General features: G+C 41.2%; 1 protein-coding gene across 3 annotated transcripts in view; it reads left to right on the top strand.

Annotated features, from left to right (window-relative positions):
• Positions 1-16654, top strand: part of IL1RL1 (interleukin 1 receptor like 1) — a 72714-nt gene extending 56060 nt beyond the window's left edge. For all 3 annotated transcript variants that reach the window (XM_055328633.1, XM_055328632.1, XM_055328631.1), the window contains exons 3-11: positions 558-768; positions 1787-1964; positions 2058-2220; positions 5052-5123; positions 6557-6698; positions 6782-6927; positions 12244-12390; positions 13355-13522; positions 15675-16654. In XM_055328633.1, coding sequence (XP_055184608.1) covers positions 558-768; positions 1787-1964; positions 2058-2220; positions 5052-5123; positions 6557-6698; positions 6782-6927; positions 12244-12390; positions 13355-13522; positions 15675-16060 — 1613 coding nt within the window. In that variant the 3' untranslated portion in view covers positions 16061-16654. The remainder of the gene's footprint in view (positions 1-557; positions 769-1786; positions 1965-2057; positions 2221-5051; positions 5124-6556; positions 6699-6781; positions 6928-12243; positions 12391-13354; positions 13523-15674) is intronic.
• The last annotated feature ends 5767 nt before the right edge of the window (positions 16655-22421 follow it).

Genomic DNA, 22421 nt, shown 5'->3' with positions numbered 1-22421 from the left:
TGAGCAGGGAGCCCAATGTGGGACTCCATCCCAGGATCCTGGGATCATGATCTGAGGGGAAGGCAGACGCTTAACCAAATGAGCCACCCAGGCACCCCATCATTTAACCTGTTTAAAACTGCTTGCTTCTGGTTGTTCCAGTTGAACTGAAACCTGGAAAATTCATTTATGCTCTACAGCCATTCTGTACTACAAATCTATAAGGAAAAATTCTTCACAACAAATATATCATAATTTTAGCTTTACATAATTTTAAAACATGCGTAGGAGGCGCTGTAAGCATTTGTTGCCCTGCAGCATACTTCCTAGAGACGGATGTGGCTGCTTTCCCACTGGAGCAGTGAAGGAGGGTTAGCTCCAAGTTAACTCTATCTGTGGTACCCATCAGAACAGTTCATAAAAGATCTTCATCATTTACTATTCTTTCTCAGTGACATGTCACAAAGAGTGGTTGATTTCTAGACCTAATCGTAGAAGGATAGAATATAGCAATTATAATGTCCTTCTAGATCATTTCAGGATCAGATTTATGTGTTGTTTGTTTCTTGTATTTGCAGGAAAATCATCTTGGGGGCTGGAAAATGAGGCTTTAATTGTGAGATGTCCTAGGCAAGGAAAGTCTCGGTATTCTGTGGATTGGTATGACTCAAAAACCAACGAAAGTATAACCACGCAGAAAAGAAATCGTGTATTTGCCTCGGGGGAACGTCTTAAGTTTCTCCCAGCTGAAGTCAAGGATTCTGGAATTTATACTTGCATTATCAGAAGGTATTAACCAGGCAGCCACCATGATCTTTGTGCTTGTTCCCCTTCCTTTGATAGTTGATGGCGTGAGCTCTCCTCCCTTTCCTTCCCTTTCTAGACCTTTGTGGGACTGTTGATTTTATAAAGTGGTTTAAATAGAAGAGTACTTCTAGAAACACCATCAGGTTGGGGTTTGGGTGATTATGAACTATTTAGAGGGAGAACTGCAAAAATTAACTTGTAGCCAATTAGGAAATGACTTAGCTTTCCTAGTGACCAAGAGAATTGAGAGCAATATCTCACTTTGGCTGGAAGTAAGAACAAACTAGCAAAAAAGACCCAGCAATCTGGATGTCAGGCATCAAGGAGGCCTAGGGTGGGTGCCAAAGGGCAGTTACCAATGGCTTAAACCTGAGAGGTAAGCTGAGGGGGGTTATGTACAATCGTGTGCCTGCGGATTACTTACCATACATATACATCTTTAAATGTTTTGATCTTGTGCTTGGATTTGGTACACTATATCAGATGAACTACATCAAAATGCAGTTAGACACCTGGGTTCTGAGGTCAGACCATTTTAGTTTCAAATTTGAATTCTGTTGGCTGTGTAAAGCCAACAAGTGACTTTTCTGTCCCTCTGTTTCCTTATCTATAGAATACATATGATAATACAGCCTACCTCAAAGCATCCCTATGAGAATAAAATGATGTCATGTTAGTACCATGAATGGTCCATAGTGAACTGTCAATAAATACCAATTATCTTTATAATAGTCTGTTCTTGGCATGACAGCAGATACAGTGTATAAAGAAATGGCAAGGGAGTCATTTTCAGGGCTACCGGAGGGGTTATGTTTTATCTCAAATGCAACACAAAAAAGTATTTAGAACTCTAGATTTTAATAACTGTTTTTAAATAAGAAAAGAACCCCAGTACATCAATTATTTGAAGAAAAAAAAAGCAGTGTTACATAAAAGCTAGAATTGGATAAAGTCATTTCATAATGCTGAGTAACTTTTTAAATCATTTGACTTATTTTAGTAGTCCTACCACCAATAAGACTGGATATGTGAACGTCACCATATATAAAAAACAACCAGATTGCCGTATTCCAGATCATCTGATATATTCAACAACATCTGGATCAGAAAAAAATTCCAAAATATATTGTCCTACAATTGACTTCTACAATTGGACAGCACCTGTTGAGTGGTTTAAGGTAACAGGAAATTTGGGGGGAAATGGATGAGAATTATACAAAACAGGTGCAAGTAAAGAGTTGGCAAAAATGGAATGGAATTTTTCATTTCAGAATTGCAAAGTTCTTCAAGGACCAAGGTTTCACATACACAGGACCTTTTTGCTGATTGACAATGCAACTAGCAAGGACACGGGTGATTATACATGCAGATTTATGCACAATGAAAATGGAATCAATTACAGCGTGACAGCAACCAGATCATTTGTTGTGCAAAGTAAGCTACTGAATTTAAGAAAATAGAATATTTGAAAAAAAATAATGTAGGAGGAATTGTGCCCTTCTTGTTGATTTTCCTATAGACTCCTAGGGGACACATTCCGAACCCCCTACTGGATGCCTGAAACAGGGGATAGTACTGACCTTATATATACTACGTGTTTTCCCATCCATGCATACCTATGATAAGGTTTGATTGATAAATTGAGCATGGTAAGAGATTAGCAATAATAACTAATAATGAAATAGAATGATTACAATATACTATGATAAAAGTTACCATAGATCTTAGCAAACTCAGTGTATGATTATTTTTTTCCTTATTATGTCGAGAACTTTCACCTTTTCACTTAAAGCCTCTCTTTGGCTTTTCTGCGTTGCCAGCATCATGATTCTTGTGCATACTTGAGTAAGATAAGGGTCACCTGAACACAAGCCATGTGATACCATCAGTCTGCTCATAACTAAGATAGCTACTAAGTGACTAATGGGCATGTGGCAGACACAGTGTGGATGGCTGGACCAAGGGCCTATTCACGTCCTGGGTAGGACAGAGTGGCACACTGTGAGATTCTATCATTCTCTTTAGAACAGTGAGCAATTTAAAATTTATGAGTCGTTTCTTTCTGGAATTTTCAATTTCATCTTTTTGGGCCAAGATTGACTGTGAAAAGTAAAACTGGGAATCGGGAGCACTACTATACTTCATGATCCTCCCTAAGATGTCCTCCGGCTTCAGCTTATTTGAACATTCTCTACAATAGAGCAAAGAGCTTTTCTGAATGCACAATCAAGGGACATCTGGGTGACTCAGTGAAAGAGCATCTGCCTTTGGCTCAGGGCATGATCCCAGGGTCCTGGGATCAAGTTCCACATCGGGCTCCCTGCAGGGAGCCTGCTTCTCCCTCTGCCTATGTCTCTGCCTCTCTGTGTGTCTCTCATGGGTAAATGATTAAAATCTTAAAAAAAAAATAAATGCACTATCAAGATTTAAGAAATTTTAGAGGGAGATTATGCTACTAATCTAAAGCCAGATCTGTTCTTTCCTCTATGACTTAACTTTTCAAAGATGGCATGATCTGAATGTCAACTTAATAAACTTTTTTGGATGGCAATACAAGTATTTGCAGAGCCAGATTAACTTTTCTTTTCCCAATTTGTTGTCAGAAGTTGTGTAAATAGAAAAAAAATCCATTTAATCTCAAATATAATTAACTGGATTAGAAATTTAGTGACAAGTTCTATAAAGGGATAGAAACATATTGTGTGGTTTTTAACTGTCAGCCTGAAGCTGTCAGGAGGCAATAAATAAGCAAATTTGAAATCAAAGAATTGCAACAAATTTGGGTAGGAACCCAAATAGTGTCCCACTAGGGAGCAAAAGTCAGGGGTTTTTAAAGCAAAAAGGGAATGCCTGTATACTTTGTTTACTAAGAATTCTGTTGGGTATTGGCAGTGGAAAGCTAATCTTTACTAATATAATTGGTGACTAAGGCTATCACTAAGTGAGTCTCTTATTGTACCAAGTTGCAGATGTTTGAGCTCAGTCTTGGAATATTTGTGGTCTGACTAGTTCAAAAATTCATAGTTCCACCAGTGAGGACATGGGACCTATCTCCTTAATGGCTTCTTGGCTCTATTCCAAAACCTTTTGGCGTAAGTGGCACCATTCTATTTCACCTTTCGCACAATCCTGGTTTGCAATAATGTGTACATTATCAAGGACCTCAAGTAGATAATTTGATTCTAAAAAGTGTTTTTTGAATATTAAAGTCTATAAGACCCTATTCAGAGGAAATACCTCACAACCACACCTATCAAATCTACAAGGAATCAGGGTTTCCTTAGCATCACTTAATCCATGGATACAGATGAAGTAGCACCAGTGTGTGTGTGGCAGATTTCTCAGGGTAAAGTGACCGTGGAGACAGGTTTTTGTTTGGAAGGTTTACAGAACCTACTGAAACTGCTCTACCACTGTAGAGCACCGGACCACATTTCTTTTGATGTTTCTTATTGTTTAACATTGAAACCTGCTGGGATCTTTAATCACACTGTCCTGAAATAAATGGGAATCAAGGGGTGTAGGAATCAGCAGTGCTCCAGAAAAGCCCTTTCACTGTCTCTAGGCATGGGTGCCACAGCCAATTAGAATTTCCTTACGGGATGGGCCACAATGGTGGAAATCTGTGAGCGGAAATTATGGCTTACATGTTTGTCATATTCATAGGGCTTTTTCTTTTTTTCACTCAAAAAGCATTTAAGTACATGCTAATGTTTCATGGGACTTTTAAAATCTTCTTTACTGTAATGTTGTGCTTATTCTGTAGAATTATGGTTTTCTAGCAATTGCCAGGTCATGCAATTTATTTGATGTGTTGGTCTAACATTTGTTTTATTTATTTATTTTTATTTTTTTAGATTTTTATTTTTATTTATTCATTCGAGACACAGAGAGAGAGACAGGCAGAGGGAGAAGCAGGTTCCCATGCAGGGAGCCCGACGTGGGACTCGATCCCGGGTCTCCAGAATCAGGCCCCCAGGCTGACGGCGGCGCTAAACCGCTGAGCCACCGGGGCTGTCCTAACATTTGTTTTAATGATATAAAATAGATCAGGAAATATCAAAGAGTATCATAGGTAGTAAGATAAAGTATTACATGAATGTTTTCTTTTTCATTTGTGTGTGTATCTATTGCGGTGGGTCATTGTCAGAAAAATTTGAGGAGCATTGCCATGAAATAGGATAGAAATATGAAAATGCAAGCTTCAAACTGATGACCATCCAATGCTATCTTAATATTAATATTCTCTTTGTCTTTGATTTAAGATGAGGAAAGCCTTTCTTGGTTTCCAGTAATTCTAGCGCCTCCACAAAATGAAACAAAAGAAGTGGAAATTGGTAAGAAGACTTTAAGAATGCTATAAATGTTACCTGGAGAATCCTTCCATATGACCCTTGGTCTGAATTCCCCAGGCATGGGTCAGGCAGTTAACAGAATGGACCTTGGGGATTTAATGAAATGTCACGTAAAGAAGCATCCGCCCGGGGCACTTGCTAATATTAGGAATGCCCAGCATTTACATTTGTATTGTACTTGTAACTTGTGGTGCTTTCATAGTACTATCTTATTTCATTCTTACTTCTCTCCAGGAGGCAGACATTGTTCTCAATTTATACTTGTGGATACTTTGGGTCCAGTAGGATCAATAACATGCCCAAGGTTGTGGATAATCAATGATAGGATAAGAACTCAAACTTTCCGACTCCACCTATCTCTGCCTTCTCTGGTTCCCCACCAGAAATGAGATACAACTCAAAGTTTTTGGCCTAAAGACAAGTCCCTTCAAGAACTGGTTCCCACCGTATCCTGGACCATCTGCAACTATTAACCCCACGTGCCCCGTGTCCCCACCACACTGGCCTCCTCACAGTTGTTACACTGATGGGCAGCATTTCCACATTCTTTCTTGCTTTTTGTCCATTTGTTCCTCCTTCTCATCTCTCAACACTGAGCTCAAATACCATTCCTCATGCCACTTTCCTTACCTCCCTCTGGGAGCCCTATCCAGAGCCTCCATCCAGTCAGGTCCAAGGAAACCATTTCCGTGTAGAGCATGGCAGACCTGCTCCCTGAAATGACATCTCCCTCTGTATTCCCATGTCATTTGTCAATCTTTCTATAGAAGACTAGAATACCTTGTGTTTTAATCATTTGTGTGAACGGTTATCACCTTCTGAGACACTCTGCATTCCTCATCCCTCTTCAGATGCATTATTTCTTGACCCAGGAACCAAGGGCTCAGTGAGGGATGGCTGAATGCATGTTCCCAGGCAGGAGGGCAGTCCTAAGCTTTCAGTTCAGGGAGGAGGAAGCCTCAAGCAAAAGTTGTAATGGAGAATTCTCTTGAACAATTAAATACTGGGATTGGAGCTCGGTCAAGTTAAACACAGTTTTACCAACATAGTGGCTTCCAGAGAGATGAAGATAATTCAATTAAAGGAGAAAGGTGTAGAAGAGAGAAGTTACAAAGAAATTCTAATTTAGAGTAAAAAGAAGCCCCATCTTCTAATGTGGAATTGATGAAACCAGAGTTATTTCCCCCTTAGTTAATGCAATAGGTGAGAGGGGAGTGGGAGCAGAGTTTCCTTCAAACCATGACCAAAGGGGATAGAGGTGAGGTGAGGGCCCAGGACATGGAGGTGCTGATGATAAGGAAGGGGAATGGGATCAGTTCCTGGCACACACAGGGGGTTCTATTTTTTTTCACCCTAAATGCAATAGTATTGACAGAACTGAATGTTATTGGTGAACTTCTTCACTTCTCATCTAGGAAAACCAGCAAACATCCTCTGCTCTGCTTGCTTTGGGAAAGGCTCTCAGATGATGTCTGGTGTCCGGTGGTTGGTGAACAGAACTACAGCTCAGAACTTTGGTGAAGCAAGAATTCAAGAGGAACGAGAGCCAAATCAAAGGTATTTTTATACGAAAGTGAAAATATCCCCACACAGTTTGCAGCAGCCAAGTAAGCACTAAAAGTAACAGGTTGCCCTTTCAGTTTTAGCAATGAGATGACGTGTCAGAGCACCATTTTAAGAATAAATGACGTGAGAGAAGAGGATTTATCACTGCGGTATGACTGTCTGGCTCAGAATTTGCATGGCAAGATACGGCACACCGTAAGATTAAAGTGGAAAAGTCCAAGTAAGGAGTGCTCCCGAGACTTGGGTCACCCGAGTCAACTGCATCAACTGAGATAATTTTCTTAGGGAACAGTGTGCTGGAGTGTGGCTCCAGGGCGGGTGTTCCCCGACAATGGAAGTGTCCCATCTCATAAAATGTGCTCCTCCTCTTAAGGACACTGACCATTTGTAGTATGGGTCCCCTAGTTGCCTCTACAGCTTTACTTCCCCCTGCCCACCTGCCCCCCTCTGTTCTCCCTTCTGTCATCCCGCTCCTCTCCCTCCACTACTCCCCTCTTCTCCCTCCTCTTCCTTCTACTCCTTCTCTCCTTCCTCCCCCCAACCTCTCCTCTCCCTCCATCCCTCCTCCTTCTCACTCCTCCCACCCTTTGCCTCCACCCCTCCTTCCTCTCCTCCCCTTCCTCCTCCTCTGCCTTCTCTCCCTCCTCCACCACTCTCCTCCCTGTCCCCTCCCACCTTACCTTCTCTCATCTTAGTTCCTCTTTAACACTCAACTGCCTCCTTGGCTATCCTTCTGGTTTCATCAGCTCTCTCTGCCTCACTATATATGAAAGACAACACACTAACTGTAAACCGTTGAACATGCTGTTACCTTTCATGACTTTTATGACATGTTATAAACATGTCCCTTTTATCATTTTTTTTTTGGTCATAAAGCATGCACATTTTGTTAGTGAGGCTGGCAAAGTGGATGAAAAGGGGAAGTACTTAACTACTGCCCATCCCAGTGCGAACATCTTAGACACTACTTTGTAATAAGACATCATGTGCTATCGTTGCTGAATTTCAGAAAATAGCAAATTTATTTATTTATTTGTTTGTTTTTTTCTACTTGCAAGCCTAACGTATTTACTGTCTGGGCCTTTCCAGAAATAGTGAGCTCCCCCTGCAAAAAAAATTATTTGTGTGCTAACACTATACTGTCTTATTTACCGTATCTTTACAATCAACCTTAAATTTGGGTAGCATGAGTCTTCTTATTTTGTTCTTCATCAAGATTGTCTTGGCTATTCTTCAGCCTTCATATTGCCACATAAAAATTCTCTTCAGATGTATTTTGATTATAAACATGTTTTTCTACGAGTTATGTAGAAAGTTTTGCAACTTATTTTATAATTACTTAATTTATAGTAGAAATATTTCCATGATATGAAATGTTCTACACCAGCCTTTGTAAAGGCTTCATAGTATTCAGTTATACAGACAAACTCCCATTTAATTCAACAAATACATTGTTTGACTACATGTCTCTCTTTTTCTGTCTTTTTAAAAATTCAATTTATTTAAGCTAAAACAAGGAAAAAGAAAATAGTTCACTTATTTCTCCCACCTCCTCACCCCTTTCTCTGGAACTACAATCTAGATACAGGTGAAATTCACAGGAAATCTAGTAGCTCAGCTCATTTCTTTACTGTATCTGTTATTCAACATGCAATTCAGGTACCTTTTATGAAGAGCCTTCCTTGGCCATTAGTTTGGAGTACATCTGTTTCTTTCAGTTGTTCCCATAGGGCCCTGTCCTATCTCTACACTCATCACACTTACAAAAATCTGTTTGGGAGTCTGCTGAACGTGACTATAAGCTCCAAGAGGGCAGGAATGACATCTCATTCGTCTTTGTGTCTTGGTCTATAGTGCAATGCCTGGTACCTAGCATGCACTCAACAAACATTTGTTGAATGAATAAATGAACACACACCAAAGTTATCAAGAAAAACCATTTTTTGTACATCTCCATGGCTCTAGCTTATAAGGCTTAATTATTCAACGAAATAACAATTTACATTTATGTTTGTTAAGCTGGATAACCTTCCCAGTGACTTCAAAAGGCCAAATTACTTATAACTTCCCTATAGGTTTATCTGAATCTAGCATGCCTTTAATGACTTCATTATAATTTGATGCAATAAAAGATAATTATAAAAAATAGGAAGCTGATTATTCTTCAATAGATCACATTCAGACACTATATATAATCTTTTAAAATGTAACATTCTCTTTCACAAATAATCAGCAGCATATGGAAGCAAGGTGCGGAGAATGATCTGTCTTGGGTATAGGTAACAAGAGGACACATTGTCTGTAAGAATCCAAAACAGTAATAAGACCATCAGAGAGTTTTTGTGCTTTTATTTTTTTAAAGATTTTATTTATTTATATGAGAGAGAAAGAGCACAAATGGGGGGAGCAGCAGAGAGAGAGAGAGGAGAAGCAGACTCCTCTGCTGAGCAGAGCTCGACTCGAGGATTGATGTGGGACTCAACCCCAAGACCCAGGGTTTATGACCTGAGTCAAAGGCAGATCTTAACTAACTGAGCTACCCAGGCAGCCCAGAGTCATTGCACTTTTAATCCTCACCTTTCCCATTGCTAACCAACGTCAGTAATGACACATTCCTCCTCTGGGGGGCAGAGTGCTTCTTCCTCCCACCCCCTTGGTATGTCACTGCTTGCAGTGATGTCAGCAAAAATAGTTTTACAAGCATTTCCTTCCTGAGCACCTGTCAACTTCCTCCCTTGTTTGCATTTCCAAGCAAAGACATCCTGTTTGTTAGATGAAGTATTTAATCCAGTATAAAAGGGCGAGGGGGAGAAAAATATGATATTTTTACACTTGTTATTCCATGCACAACTATGTGGAAATTACTTAATGTGTTTGTCACTTAGCCACGGGAAATTAAACCCTCAGTTGATAACCCTAAGTGGAATTATAGGCTGGATTAACTTGGATAAACATACAGAGGCACAACCTGATGAAAAAAAAATGGAGATGATGGAAAAGGAGGCCACCAATTTGATGTGTTTGTGATTAAGTCTCTACTTGAAGTGGTGCTTGGGATTTTTGCTTTAATTCAGACTTAAACCATCAATTTGTAAGTTTTTTTAAAAACAAAGAGAATCATGATATTGAGTGCTATCAAGTTCCACGGGTTGCCAGGTTTCACGCCAGGACATATGGACCATGTCACAATGTTCTATCTGGGCAGTCTGGTGGTGGGAGCTGGCAGAGTGGATCCTTGAGGAGAGGGGAAGCCGTGCCCCCAATCCAGCACTGTCATTGCCTCAACATCCCTACAATGTAAGCCTTGCTTACGTTGTCACGTTGTGAATGTTCTCTGATTATCTGTGTATTGGAATTGTTTTCATGTTACATGTACTTAGTGACTTTTTTCCTTCTAGTTTCTTTGTATGTATTACCGTCCCCCTGTTTTTCTTCAAATTAACATGGTTATGCTCTGTTTCGACAACTCTGGACATTAAACAAAAACTTGTTATGGCAGTTTGTCACAATGAATTCCTTTATTTCTCATCACAAAATAAAAGAAATCGCAATATTGTCTCAAATTTCAAAAACAAAAACTTTAAAAGCTTATGTTCCCAAATTATTTGATGTGATTAAATAAATATTTGATACTCGTAATGATAGTAGTACACATTTATTCATTGTTTCCTTTGGACCTGTCTAATTATTTTCCACTTAATTTCTTATGTATTGGAATAATATTCCATGAGGAAGAGACTGTTACTATCATCCAGTTTTGCAAATAAGGAAACTGAACCCAAGGAGGTTAAATATCTTACCAAGTATTATAGTTAGAGCCAGATTCAAACTTAGGTGGTGTTTTCCTGTTTACAAACACTTTCAGAAAGTATTTAGTGTTTAGCTACCACACAGGGAATTATTTATACACGTATAAAGTCGTTAACAAAAAGATATTGAACTCGAACTTTCATTCCTGTCTTGGATTAACTTCTTTCCTCCAAGTGGCCAACCACATGCACAGTCACTTCACCAGGATCCTCCTAAGATATGTAGGTTCCCAGAGGGCATCCAGATGGGACTTTTAGAGAGAGAGAGAGAGAGAGAGAGAGAGAGAGACCTGGAGGGGAAGCCTGTTGAAATGCTTAACTTTGGGAGTATTTATCATTTAAACTGATGACAGTACAGATAGTAAGCTCTGCCAATTTGCAACCTCCACCCCCCGCCCCCTGGTTTTGAATCTCTTCACCTGGCCATTCTTGATTTCATGATGCTGGATACTCAGGATGCTGATGAGCTATGGGAGGAATCTGTGAATATGGATGAATGATTTTCTATGACAAAACTGGGAACCCGTGCTCTGAGACTTCAGATAAAAATACGGGGGGAATGCTAGAATAGCCAAATCTTTGAGCTTCTTGTCACATTCATCCTTAAGTGGGACTACTTGTAAGTGGATACTTAATTTTAAAGAGAGAAGTAAACTTAAAACAGCCAAAAATACCATTAATGAGTACAATTCTTGTATTCAATTTGTATGTATCTGTTGCAAGTCCTTGAAATCGGAAACCATCTTGTGCATGCACTTTGTGGGGCAGTGAGTACAGGACACAGTTCCGTGATGAGAAAAGGAAGAGGTGTGTTTAGAACCTAGAGCCCCAGTAATTTGACTTCCTCATCAATTATGCTTTAGAGACTTACATGATCCTGGTTTCTTCCCTGCTTTTCTATGCAGTAAGACCCCAGGACCATTTGATTCGTTCTCCTTAATGCCCTAACACCAGACATATCCGTTCCTCTGTCATTATTACACAAATCTGAACCCTCCTTATCTCTCACAAGTGTTACAAAAACTTCCCATTCATTTTTCTCTTCCCACAGAAACAAATCTTCTGCTACCTTTAGATTAGTCTTGCTTGTCAACCACTTTCATTGTTAACACCCCACCCAACACTCTTCAGTGGCTCCTGGGACCTTTCCAAATAAAGGCAAAATCCTTAATAGGAGCCCCAAGTCTGGCCAGAACCTAGCCCTGACCCACATTTCTTATTGCGTCTTCCACTAATTCCCCAAACTGGAATATCCCAGTTCCTCAGAGAACATACCCCATCTCTGCCCTTGGGCTTACAGCAGGAGTACATTTGAGAGGAGTGCATTTTCCTTATCTTGCAGTTCTATAAATTTTAACTATTCTTCAGGGACCTCATCCTGCAAGAAGCCTTGCTGGCCCAGTCTAGCATGGAATGAGCACTCCTAAGAACCTCTACCAACTCAAATTACACTTTTAGCTCCTATCTTAGTTAAGTTTACATTTGCCTCGGCACCTTTTATGCTTTGAGCATCCCCTAGGATGCCTAGCTCACTGCCTTGCACAGAGTAGGCACTCAATAAATGTTCACTAACTGATTCTTAAAGCAGCCATGGAAATTCCAGGTAAGCATGTCTTGTATGAATCTGTTGTACTCTCAATAGAGGTCAGCATCCATATATTTGTTTATTTTGCCTTGTTCTAGTAATAATAGTGATCTTTTTTGTTCTGCCTTTATCTTTTGAATAGTTGACAAGCAAAGCACCTACTTCATACTTGCGGGATTTAGCGTCTTGTTAATGCTAATCAATGTCATGGTGATAATATTAAAAGTGTTCTGGATTGAGGTTATTCTGCTCTGGAGAGACATAGCTAAACCTTACAAAACTAGGAATGGTAAGTAGCAAGTTTCACATTTTTTTTTTCAAAAGAAAAAGATCCAAAAAAAAAAAAAAAAAGAAAGAAAGAAAAAGATCCATAATGGTTGTGGGTTACTTGTCTGTTGATCTTTTAATAGCTATGCTACTAAACTTAGATTTTGCTCACTAACATTGTCAGCAGACCTTTCTTTATCCTCTGTTGAGATTCATTTCAACAGTTCAAATTTCTTTCCTCTCTAAATTAATAACAGAATCGGCCCAAGCCCAGAAAAGTTTAAACAGTTTGGAAAATGTGCTATTGGTAAAACTTTATGGAATTGCAAACATTAACAGAAGTGTTGCTGTTTTCCAGATGTGAATAGCTTAGAAAGAGCCATCAGAATGTAGGTGTAGTTTACCAGAAAGCCCACTCCATAAAGAGTCCTATTTATGCACATAAATGAAAGAATACATTTATGCCTGCTAAATCAGAACACCATTCTTTCCTTTGGAGGCAGGTGTACTTTACACTTTCCATATGGTCCACTCAACTAGGACTAATTATTTGATTTCTGGGACATGCAGATCGTTTAAAAAAAAATTTCCTTTCGCATTTTCACTTCCTAGGGTAAGCAACAACAGCTAAATTGAGCTCAACTCCAAACAACAGAAGATTCCTTACCAATGAAAATAAATATTTATCAGTAAATTATTAATTAAGTTTGACCATGTGGTGTGTGCAAAACTGGACTGACTCTTGTCTACTCTCTATCATTCAGTCTGAGACAGGAAAGAAGCCAGCTTTGGGATTAAGATTGATGTCTTGATGACATTTTATGGCAGTAGATTGTTGTCACCATCTCTGGATTCTAGAATATTTGGGGGGACAGGTGGGATTCATGCACCACCAACAATAAATTCAGTGAAGAATATGTAGCAAGAATCAAATGGGAATTTTTCTAGCCAACTACTAAAGTTGTATTTCTTGTTCTCATTTTCAGACGGAAAGATCTACGATGCTTATGTTATCTATCCACGGAACTATAAAAATAATCCAGAGAGGGCCAGTGCTGTAGAGTACTTTGTCCACCAGATTTTGCCTGATGTTCTTGAAAATAAATGTGGCTATAACTTATGCATTTATGGGAGAGATCTGCTACCTGGAGAAGGTAACGCTACCAACATACTTCAAGGACAGAAATTCACATTCATCAGAAGGCCAAGAGATAGGTGAACTTATCCCTCTGTTGGAAAGGAATTACAATAACTACTCCAGGCCTAAGACCAGAGCTTTTAAATATTTCTGTAGAAGAAGGAGATACTTACTCTTTGCTCCTCCTGCCCCCATGGCCAACCTGATCATGAGGTTTTCACAAGAGTGTCGGTGCTGTGAAGCCTTGGTAAGGTGTGCTGCCTGGGTGGATTTAGCAAGGCACTGCCCCTACTTGACTTCCCATGCCCACTGCTAGGATACCTGACATATCTTAATTGTCTCTAGAAAAGCTGAAAGAAGACTCAAAAAACAAAGAATTTTGTTCTAATATCCAGAAGCATTGGCTAAAATATTTGCAAGGATTCAGAGGTCTTTAGGATTTTCCTTGTATTGGAGAAACATTTGTAAATGTATATTCTCACAACAACTAGAGCTGTCTTCGGTTTTGCAATATTTCTGACTTGGAATATTTCTAGTAATTCCATGCATCTTTGAAAGTTTGTTACAATTCTGGCCCTTCAGTAGCTGTTCTCTGCTTCTCTCTATATTTATGTCAAGTACACATGAGCCCTCCTTACAGCCCTTCTTGAATTCCTCAGAGACCAGGAAGTATTTGGAATGTGAATGAGGCAGGAGCCTCATGACAGTAGGTCCAATAAAGTTAATGCTTAGTAAACTGTGAATTTAAACTGGCATTTCCACTGCAAAGAGGGATTCAAGCATCTGTAGATTTAGAGGAACACAAAGCAGCTGAATCTGGTTTGTCCTGGAATATTCAGGCAAAGTTAATTACCCCATAAGGCTGTGAGAGACTCATAAAATGAACAACTCAGGAAAATGTAACCCAAATTTTCTCTAGAGCCTATCTCCCCTTGGCTACTCATGCTGGTAGAGAGGAATGAGTCATGGTGCTCAAATGTTCTTTTCGTGTTCCACATCTGCTCAGGAAGCTGCCAGGACGCCAACTGTTTGTGGTGTCACACTACATGCTATGTCTGGCTGTAAACCCTTCATCTCTTTTTTTCTCTGATCCATTGACCTCATTTCTAGTTCTGCCTCTCTCCAGCCCAACGTGAATGTCAGCTCACAGATGCTCCAGCTTGCATGGCCTGCATTGTGTTGTTTTTCACCTGGGAAATTTCCCATGACCCCTCCTCCAACTATGTCCTCTGACCTTACTTTATTTTTTTATTTTTATTTTTTAGAGAGAGAGAGAGAGGCACAGATACAGGGAGAGAGAGAGAAGCAGGCTCCATTCCATGCAGGGAGCCTGACGTGGGACTTGATCCCGGGTCTCCAGGACCACACCCTGGGCTGAAGGCAGGGCTAAACTGCTGAGCCACCCGGGCTGCCCCTCTGACCCTACTTTAATCAAAGTAAAGTCCAATCTAGCAAAACAACTTCACTTGCCCCTTAGAAAAAGTTAGTGACTGGCTGCATTGGTGCATTTCTTCCCATGCTAGTGACCTTCCGTTTGCTCCTTCAAATCCACTCTGCACCCTGACCATCCAATGGCCCAGGGTAGTGAGTCATTATGGAATCCATGACACCCCTGCCCTCTGCTCAATGCCAGGTTTGGCCAATGGAAGCACTGGCAGGAGTGCAGAGGCAGGCATCCTGGGAGGTTGCCAGGGTAGCTGGGCTCTTCTCTCCCAAGACATGGGCTCCCATTTGCTGCCTTTAGACTCATTAGGTTCCATGACTGCTTCCTCCCCTTCACACCTGGAGGGTGGTAATGCCTCCCTGGTTATTTCTAGTGCTGGGGTTCCAAGGCACCTCTCGTTGATTTCTCTTGGTTCTGTCCACATCTTTTATAAATTGTCCTTTTATTAAACTCTCTTAAGTTAGTCCTTTTGAGTCTGCTGAGCTTCCAGTTAGGATCCTGGTTGACACAAGGTCTCTACCTGGCACCATTCAACGTTTATTTCCCTAGGTCACGCAACTACAGGATTTAGTCTTTCAGCTGCCACCCTCTGAGAATATCTTGAGTGGTTTTGTCCACAGTTGTATTTCTTTGATCATACTATTGCCTTCTTGCAGTGAGATCTGAGTATTTTACACTTAAAAACACAGCAACAGGAAATCTGACCCGTGTCCTTTATTCCCAGATGCAGCCACCGCAGTGGAAACCAACATACAAAAGAGTAGGCGCCACATTTTTATCCTGACTCCTGAGATCACACACAGCAGGGAGTTTGCCTACGAGCAGGAGATCGCCTTGCACAGTGCCCTCATCCAGAACGACGCCAAGGTGATTCTTATAGAATTGGAGGCTCTGAGCAAGCCAGGTGGACTACAGTTTGGGGAGCTTCAAGATTCCCTCAAGCACCTTGTGGAAGTGCAAGGTACCATCAAGTGGAGGGAAGACCATGTGGCCAACGAACAGTCGCTGAATTCCAAATTCTGGAAGCATGTGAGGTACCACATGCCTGTGCCCAACAGACTGCCAGGGAAGACATCCAGTTTGGCTTCCCTGAGTGCCCAGGGGCAGTAGTGCTTGCTTTGATGTGCTAATGCACCCGATTTCCGTTGGCCTGAACTCTTCCTGGCTGGATTATGCCATTGGACCAGACACTGGAGCAGAGGCATGAAGAGTGGGAATGTCAAGATTGTGCAGGCTTCGGGTTTCATCCATCAACTCTACTTCCATTTTCCTGATTCTGGGTGGTTGCAAAAAGCCCAGAAATGTTTATCCTTGCTCCCCCTCTCTTCAGCTCACTTTTCCTTCCTTTTCTCCCTTTGCTGATCTTTCTCCAGGTGGCCTAGGATCTCTTCATTATGCTTTTTCCACTTTCTCTCTCTTTCCTGTTTTCCTGCTCCTTATTCCTTGTCAATATTCAGCACATTGAACTTCAAACTAGATGTGTTAGAGCTAAATTTTCATGTAACCTTGAAGAACACTTAGATTCCCACAAGCAGAACTTTAGCAGTACATCTCATTCCTCACATACCAGAATATATTACATTTTATTTGACCAGATGCTGAGTTTTATCATCTCAATGTTGCTGATGTTACTGGAGTGCCGTCCCCAGTTGCCATTATAATCAAGTTTTTGCAGTTCTAAAATTTCTTTCGTAGATTTTATTCTCTTTAGAAATATTTTTATCTCACTTTAAAAGTTACAGAAGAAGAGAAAAACATGAAAGAAGAAAATAGCAAAAATTATCCATAAATCCATCATCCTAAGATAATGACTTTTAAACATTATGGTAAATTTGAATTTGTACCAAAACATATCATTTATGTAGCTGAGCTCACGTGGTGTGTGGTTTTTTATATTTTGTTCTATTTTACTTCATGAAAAAAAAATTGGACATGTCACTTAAATTTTAACGTTTTATTTATTTATTTTTTAAAGATTGTATTTATTTATTCATGAGAGACACAGACAGAGGCAGAGACATAGGCAGAGGGAGATGCAGGTTCCTTGTGGGGAGCCCGATATGGGACTCGATCCCAGGACCCCAGGATCATGACCTGAGCCAAAGGCAGATGCTCAACCACTGAGCCACCCAGGTGCCCCAAATTTTAACATTTTAAATATTCACAGAGTTCTATTTCATGGCTGTGCACACCTGACATGCCTCATTAGTTATTGTTGTATATTTGAGTTGTGTTGAATTTAAATGGCCATCATTATACTTAATTCAGGAATGATCATGTCAGTGTATCTTACATTTCTCAATTATGATTTTCTTTTTTAAATTTGAGAAATTGTTTTGTTGTAACATTTCCATGAAATCAGTAGGGCTTTTGGCAGAAACATTTGGCAAAAGTGAAGTTAAGGTGCACAGTCAAGGCCACTCCCATTAATTCCCTAAAGGAGTTCACCCTCAGCTGAGATGCTTTTAAAAGTATACAATTTTGCATTTAACTGCAAAAGAAAACTGCACTCCAGATCCTTGACAGGGAGTAAAATCTTGACTGTCACTCATGCTTTACAGAGCCTTGCTTGAAAAGAACTTGTTTATTTCTGAAAGGTTGCCTAAAGGATCTGTGGTTACCTATCCCTCTACATACCCTATAATCTGAATCTATACTCCCTGGATTAAGGTTGTCAGATAAAATACAAGACATCAGTTAAAGCTGAATTCAAAGAATGAAATCTCATCTGAAATTAAAATTTCACTGGGAATTTTTATTTGCTAAATCTGCTTTTTTTGTGGTGACATCTGATTTTATTGAACAACTAAAAAAATCAGCCTGTGAGAAGGATGCCCTCAAGTTGATTGGTTAACACCACATAATTTGGAATCAACAAGATATCCTCTGTTCTCCACCAGCTGTGTGACCATAAGTAATACTGTCAGGAGTAGATGTACCTTTAATCCAGCTTCCCTATCTACCTAGACTTACAGACAGGTGTTTGATTTATGGACATAGATAATTTTGGAAATGATTTTATTTTCCTCTTTATATTAGCTACTTGAATGCCTCGAGCCAAATTTGGGCCCTTTCTATAGGATATAACAAGGAAGTTATAATCTCTTTATTTTTATTTTTATTTTATTTTAAAGATTTTATTTATTTATTCATGATAGACATAGAGAGAGAGGCAGAGACACAGGCAGAGGGAGAAGCAGGCTCCATGCAGGGAGCCCGACGCGGAACTCGATCCCGGGTCTCTAGGATTATGCCCTGGGCCAAAGGCAGGCGCTGAACTGCTGAGCCACCCAGGGATCCCCAATCTCTTTATTTTTAAATATATTTTAACTGCCCAAATTGTAAGCTACTTTGCAAATATCCAACATTTACATTTTTCTGAACATGTGCTAAATATCTCTTTGAAAGGGGCAGAGAGAGGAAAGGCTGTGGAAGGATACATAGGGGAATTAGGCACATTCCTCTCTTTATGGGTTTCAAAGCCACAGCGGAAACCAGGAGGGGTTTTGTGAATAGAATGAATTCAGTCCAACCCAGTGAGGTGTCTATTGTATGATCCTGTTAAAAAATTCTGGTGAATTATAAAAACACAAGGAATTGCCCTTACTTGAGTCAAATTTGCATACAATACAATGCAGATCTTAAGTTTGATGAGTCTTGACAATTACGCATACCTGTGTAGTTACCATCCCGAACAAGAGAGAAATATTTCCATCAGGGGTGCCTGGGTGACTCAGTCAGTTAAGCATCTGACTCTTGATTTTGGTTCAGGGCATGATCTCTTGGGTCATGAGACTGAGCCCCACATTGGGTTCCCCAGTCAGTGGGAAGTCTGCTTGAGATTCTCCCCCTCTCCCCCTTCCTTAACTCTTGTGCTCTCTGTCTCTCTGTCTCTCTCTCAAAAAGAGGGATAGATTATAAATCTTAAAAAAAAAAAAAAAAAAAAGAAATATTTCCATCACCTTCCCTACTGGAGAAGTTCCATCCTGATATTTCCCAGCCAATCTCTCTCCTTCCTCAGAGGCCAATAATGTTCTGATTTCTATCTCCATTAGTTTTGATCAGATCATGAAATTTCTATCAGTAAAGTCAGACAGACAGTGCTGTGACTCTGTACTTTCACACAACATAACGTTTTGGAGATGCATCCATGTTTTGTATGTGTCCATACTTTGTTTCTCTGTATTCCTGAGTTGGATTCCATTGCATGGCTGTACTCAGTTTAACCTCCCCCTGGTGATGGACATATGGGTTGTTTCACATGGTACCTATAGTGAATATGGAGATTGTGAATATTCTTGTGGACATGTGTTCTTATTTCTCTTGGCTCAATACCTAGGTGTGGTCCTTTTTAAGAAACTGTCAAACTGGCAAACTAATTGTACCATTTTCATTTCCTCCGGTTATGTACAGGACTGCTCTTATTCCTCACCAATGATTGGTATTGTCAGGTTTCTTTGAATTTTAGTTATTTCAGTGGGTATTCAATGAATCTCATTATGGTTTTAATTTCCAGTTGTCTGATGATTAATGATATTGAACATTTTTTATGTCTTATTCACCAGTAAGATTCATGTGTCTATCACTCAGTGAAAGTAAAATCTTCTACACGTTTTTAAATTGTGTTGCTTCTCTTCATGTTGTTGATGTGTGGAAATTTTTTAGATATTCTGGATACTAATTCCTTTTCAGATAGATGTAAGGTGACAATTTTTCCAGGCTTGCCTCCTTACCTCTTTCTTTTTTTCAACGGTATCATTGATTAGCAGATGTTTTTAATTTTGGTAACATTCAATTGGTCAGTTTTTCTTATATGGTTAGTGTTGTCTGTGTCTTTTCTAAGTTTTTTTAAAATTATTTTTTATTTTTTTATCTCAAGGTCTGGAGATATTTTCCCATGTATCTTTATGAAATATTCATGGTTCCAACTTTTATATTTAGGTCTATGGTCCACTGTGAATTAATATTTGCATATGGAATGAGGTAAGGATCAACCTCATTTATTTTTTTCCCATAGAGAGGCCCAATTGTTCCTGCAACACTTGTGAAAGGCTTATCTTTTCCTATTGAATTGACATGATGCCCTGGTAAAGATCAATAGGCTATATATGCGTGGATCTATTACTCTATATTATTTTCTATTTCTATGCTCATGCAAATATCACACTATCATGATTAGTATTGCTTATTGTATGCCTTCAGGTCAGCATAAGTCCTCTAATTTTGTTCTTTCCCAAGATTGGTCTGACTATTCTAGGTGATTTGCATTTTCATATAAATTTTAAAACCAGTTTCTCAATTTCTTTGAAAATTCCTCCTGGGATTTGGATTGTAGGAAATATTTAGACTCTATAACATATAGAGTCTAAAAATGTATGGACTCTATAAACTCCACAGTTTGTACAGAATAGATATCTTAACAACGCATCTTCCAATCCATAAATATGGTATATCCATCCATTTTTTGTCTTTTATTTCTCTTTGCAGTATTTTGTAGATCTCATGGTAAACATCTTGTATATGTTCCAAAGGATTTATATTTTGGTATTTGATTTTTTTATGGTATTGTAAATGGTATTTTAAACAAATTTAATTTTTCAAATTTCCATTACTGGAATATAGAATTCTGATTTATTTTTGCATATTGGCTTATTATTCCATGATTTTGCCAAACTCATTTAGGACTTCAGCAGCTCTTTTGTAAACTTCGAAGGGCGATTTACACAAAATTATGCCTTCCATCAGAACCAATAGTTTTTATCTCTTCCTTCCCAATCTATTTGCTTTCTATTTTTATCTCTTTACTTATTACAAAAGGATTGTCCCAGGTGAGAGATGACATCCTTATCTTGTTTCCCATCTTAGGAAAAAAAGCAAAGTGTTTCAATATTAATGATGAAGTTACCTGCAGGCTTCTTACAAATGTTCTTTATCAGATTAAGAACGTTCCTATTTTTAGTGTTCCTAGTGTTATTCATGAAGAAAGGCTGTTGCATTTTGTCAGATGCTTGTTCTTATTGCCTTTATTGAGATCATTGTTTTAGTTTTCTCATTTATTACACGATGAATTCTTTTGACTGAATAAAAAGAATGAAAAGGACTCATTAAACCCTCTCCCTATCAGCCGTGGGGTTCATTCTTCTCTTTTGTTGGAAAGATCCTGCTACAGACCACTCTCAAAATGTACCCTGCATTCTTCCACGGGGTGAAAACTTTGAAACACACGTTCTCCTTTGGCTTCCTTTTCTTAACAGTGTAAAATCTCAGTTCAACACCTCCGCCCCCTCTCTACTATTTTCCAGGAGAGAACCCTTCGCCCACGCAGAAGGCCTCAGCACAGATCTGAGGCTTGAGGGCTTCAGCCGACGGCCTCCTCCTCACTTTGGATGACCTGGGGGAGCCGTCCTGTGTGTGCTCACCGCCCTTCCCGGGCCTCCGTCCTGTCTGGGGCCGCCCGGGCTCCCTCCCCTTAACCGCAGGTGGTGCCCCTCGGCGGCGGGCGCGCTCCCTCTCCCCGTGACCCCGGTGCACACCCGTCGGCGGCCTGCAGGGCGCGCAACGAGCAGCCCCGCGCGCCCGGGCGCTCCGGGTCCCCCGCCACCGCCCAGCCCCCGGGAGCTCCCGAAACTCGCCGCGCGAGCCTGGGGCACCGGTGGCCTCGGCGCAAGGGCGACGCTCCGGACTTTCCAGCCGCGCCCGCGACCAAGCGGCTCCCGGAACCCCGGGGCGGGGCGCCCAGGTGGAGGAGTCCGTATCCCCCGCGCGGGGGGGGGGCTCCCCAGACCAGAGCACCCCGGAGGAAAGCCGTGTGTACCCCCGATCCACCGATCCACCGACACCGCAGCCTGGGAGGATTCCCGCCCCGCCCCAGGCCCCCGACGGGGAGAAACCCCCGACGACGAGCGTCTCTGATTGGAGCATCCCAGGCCGGGACACGCCCCCTGGCCCCGCGGCGCCCCACTTGGAGCTCGGGGACGCCGAGCCGCGCGTCCCACCCACAGCCTCCGCGCGCCGCTGCCAGGCGCCTTTTCTTCCTTCTGACCCTCTGTTCCGTTTGTTCGTCGTGTCCCTTTCCCCAGCCTTCTCTGGTTGCCTTCCATCTTTCACCACACGTGGGGCGCCTCTGTTTGCTTGGGGGGCGCACAGCGCTAGGGAGACGGCGGGTCGCAGTTTCCCGCCCGCCTTTGGGACACCTGCCTCCGCTGCCGCGACCCGAGTGCAGGAGGGACGGCCGCCCCCGCCCCGCCCCGCCCCGGCCCCGGCCCCGGCCCCAGCCCCAGCCCCAGCCGCGGGGCACTCCCCTCGGAAGGTAAGGAGCGCCCGGCTGCCAGCCGCACCCCTCCGCGCCCCCTGCGCCGCCAGCCCCGCTGGCCAGGGCCAACCCAGCCAGGCCACAGGGGTTCTGGAAACAAGATCGTTAAAGATGTGTGCCGCTAGGTGTAGCAGGTCTTCCTCCGCTGATGGGGGGCGG

This window comes from Nyctereutes procyonoides, unplaced genomic scaffold, assembly GCF_905146905.1.
Source record: "Nyctereutes procyonoides isolate TBG_1078 unplaced genomic scaffold, NYPRO_anot_genome, whole genome shotgun sequence".
NCBI lineage: Eukaryota > Metazoa > Chordata > Mammalia > Carnivora > Canidae > Nyctereutes > Nyctereutes procyonoides.
This window is presented reverse-complemented; position numbering and strand designations above follow the sequence as displayed.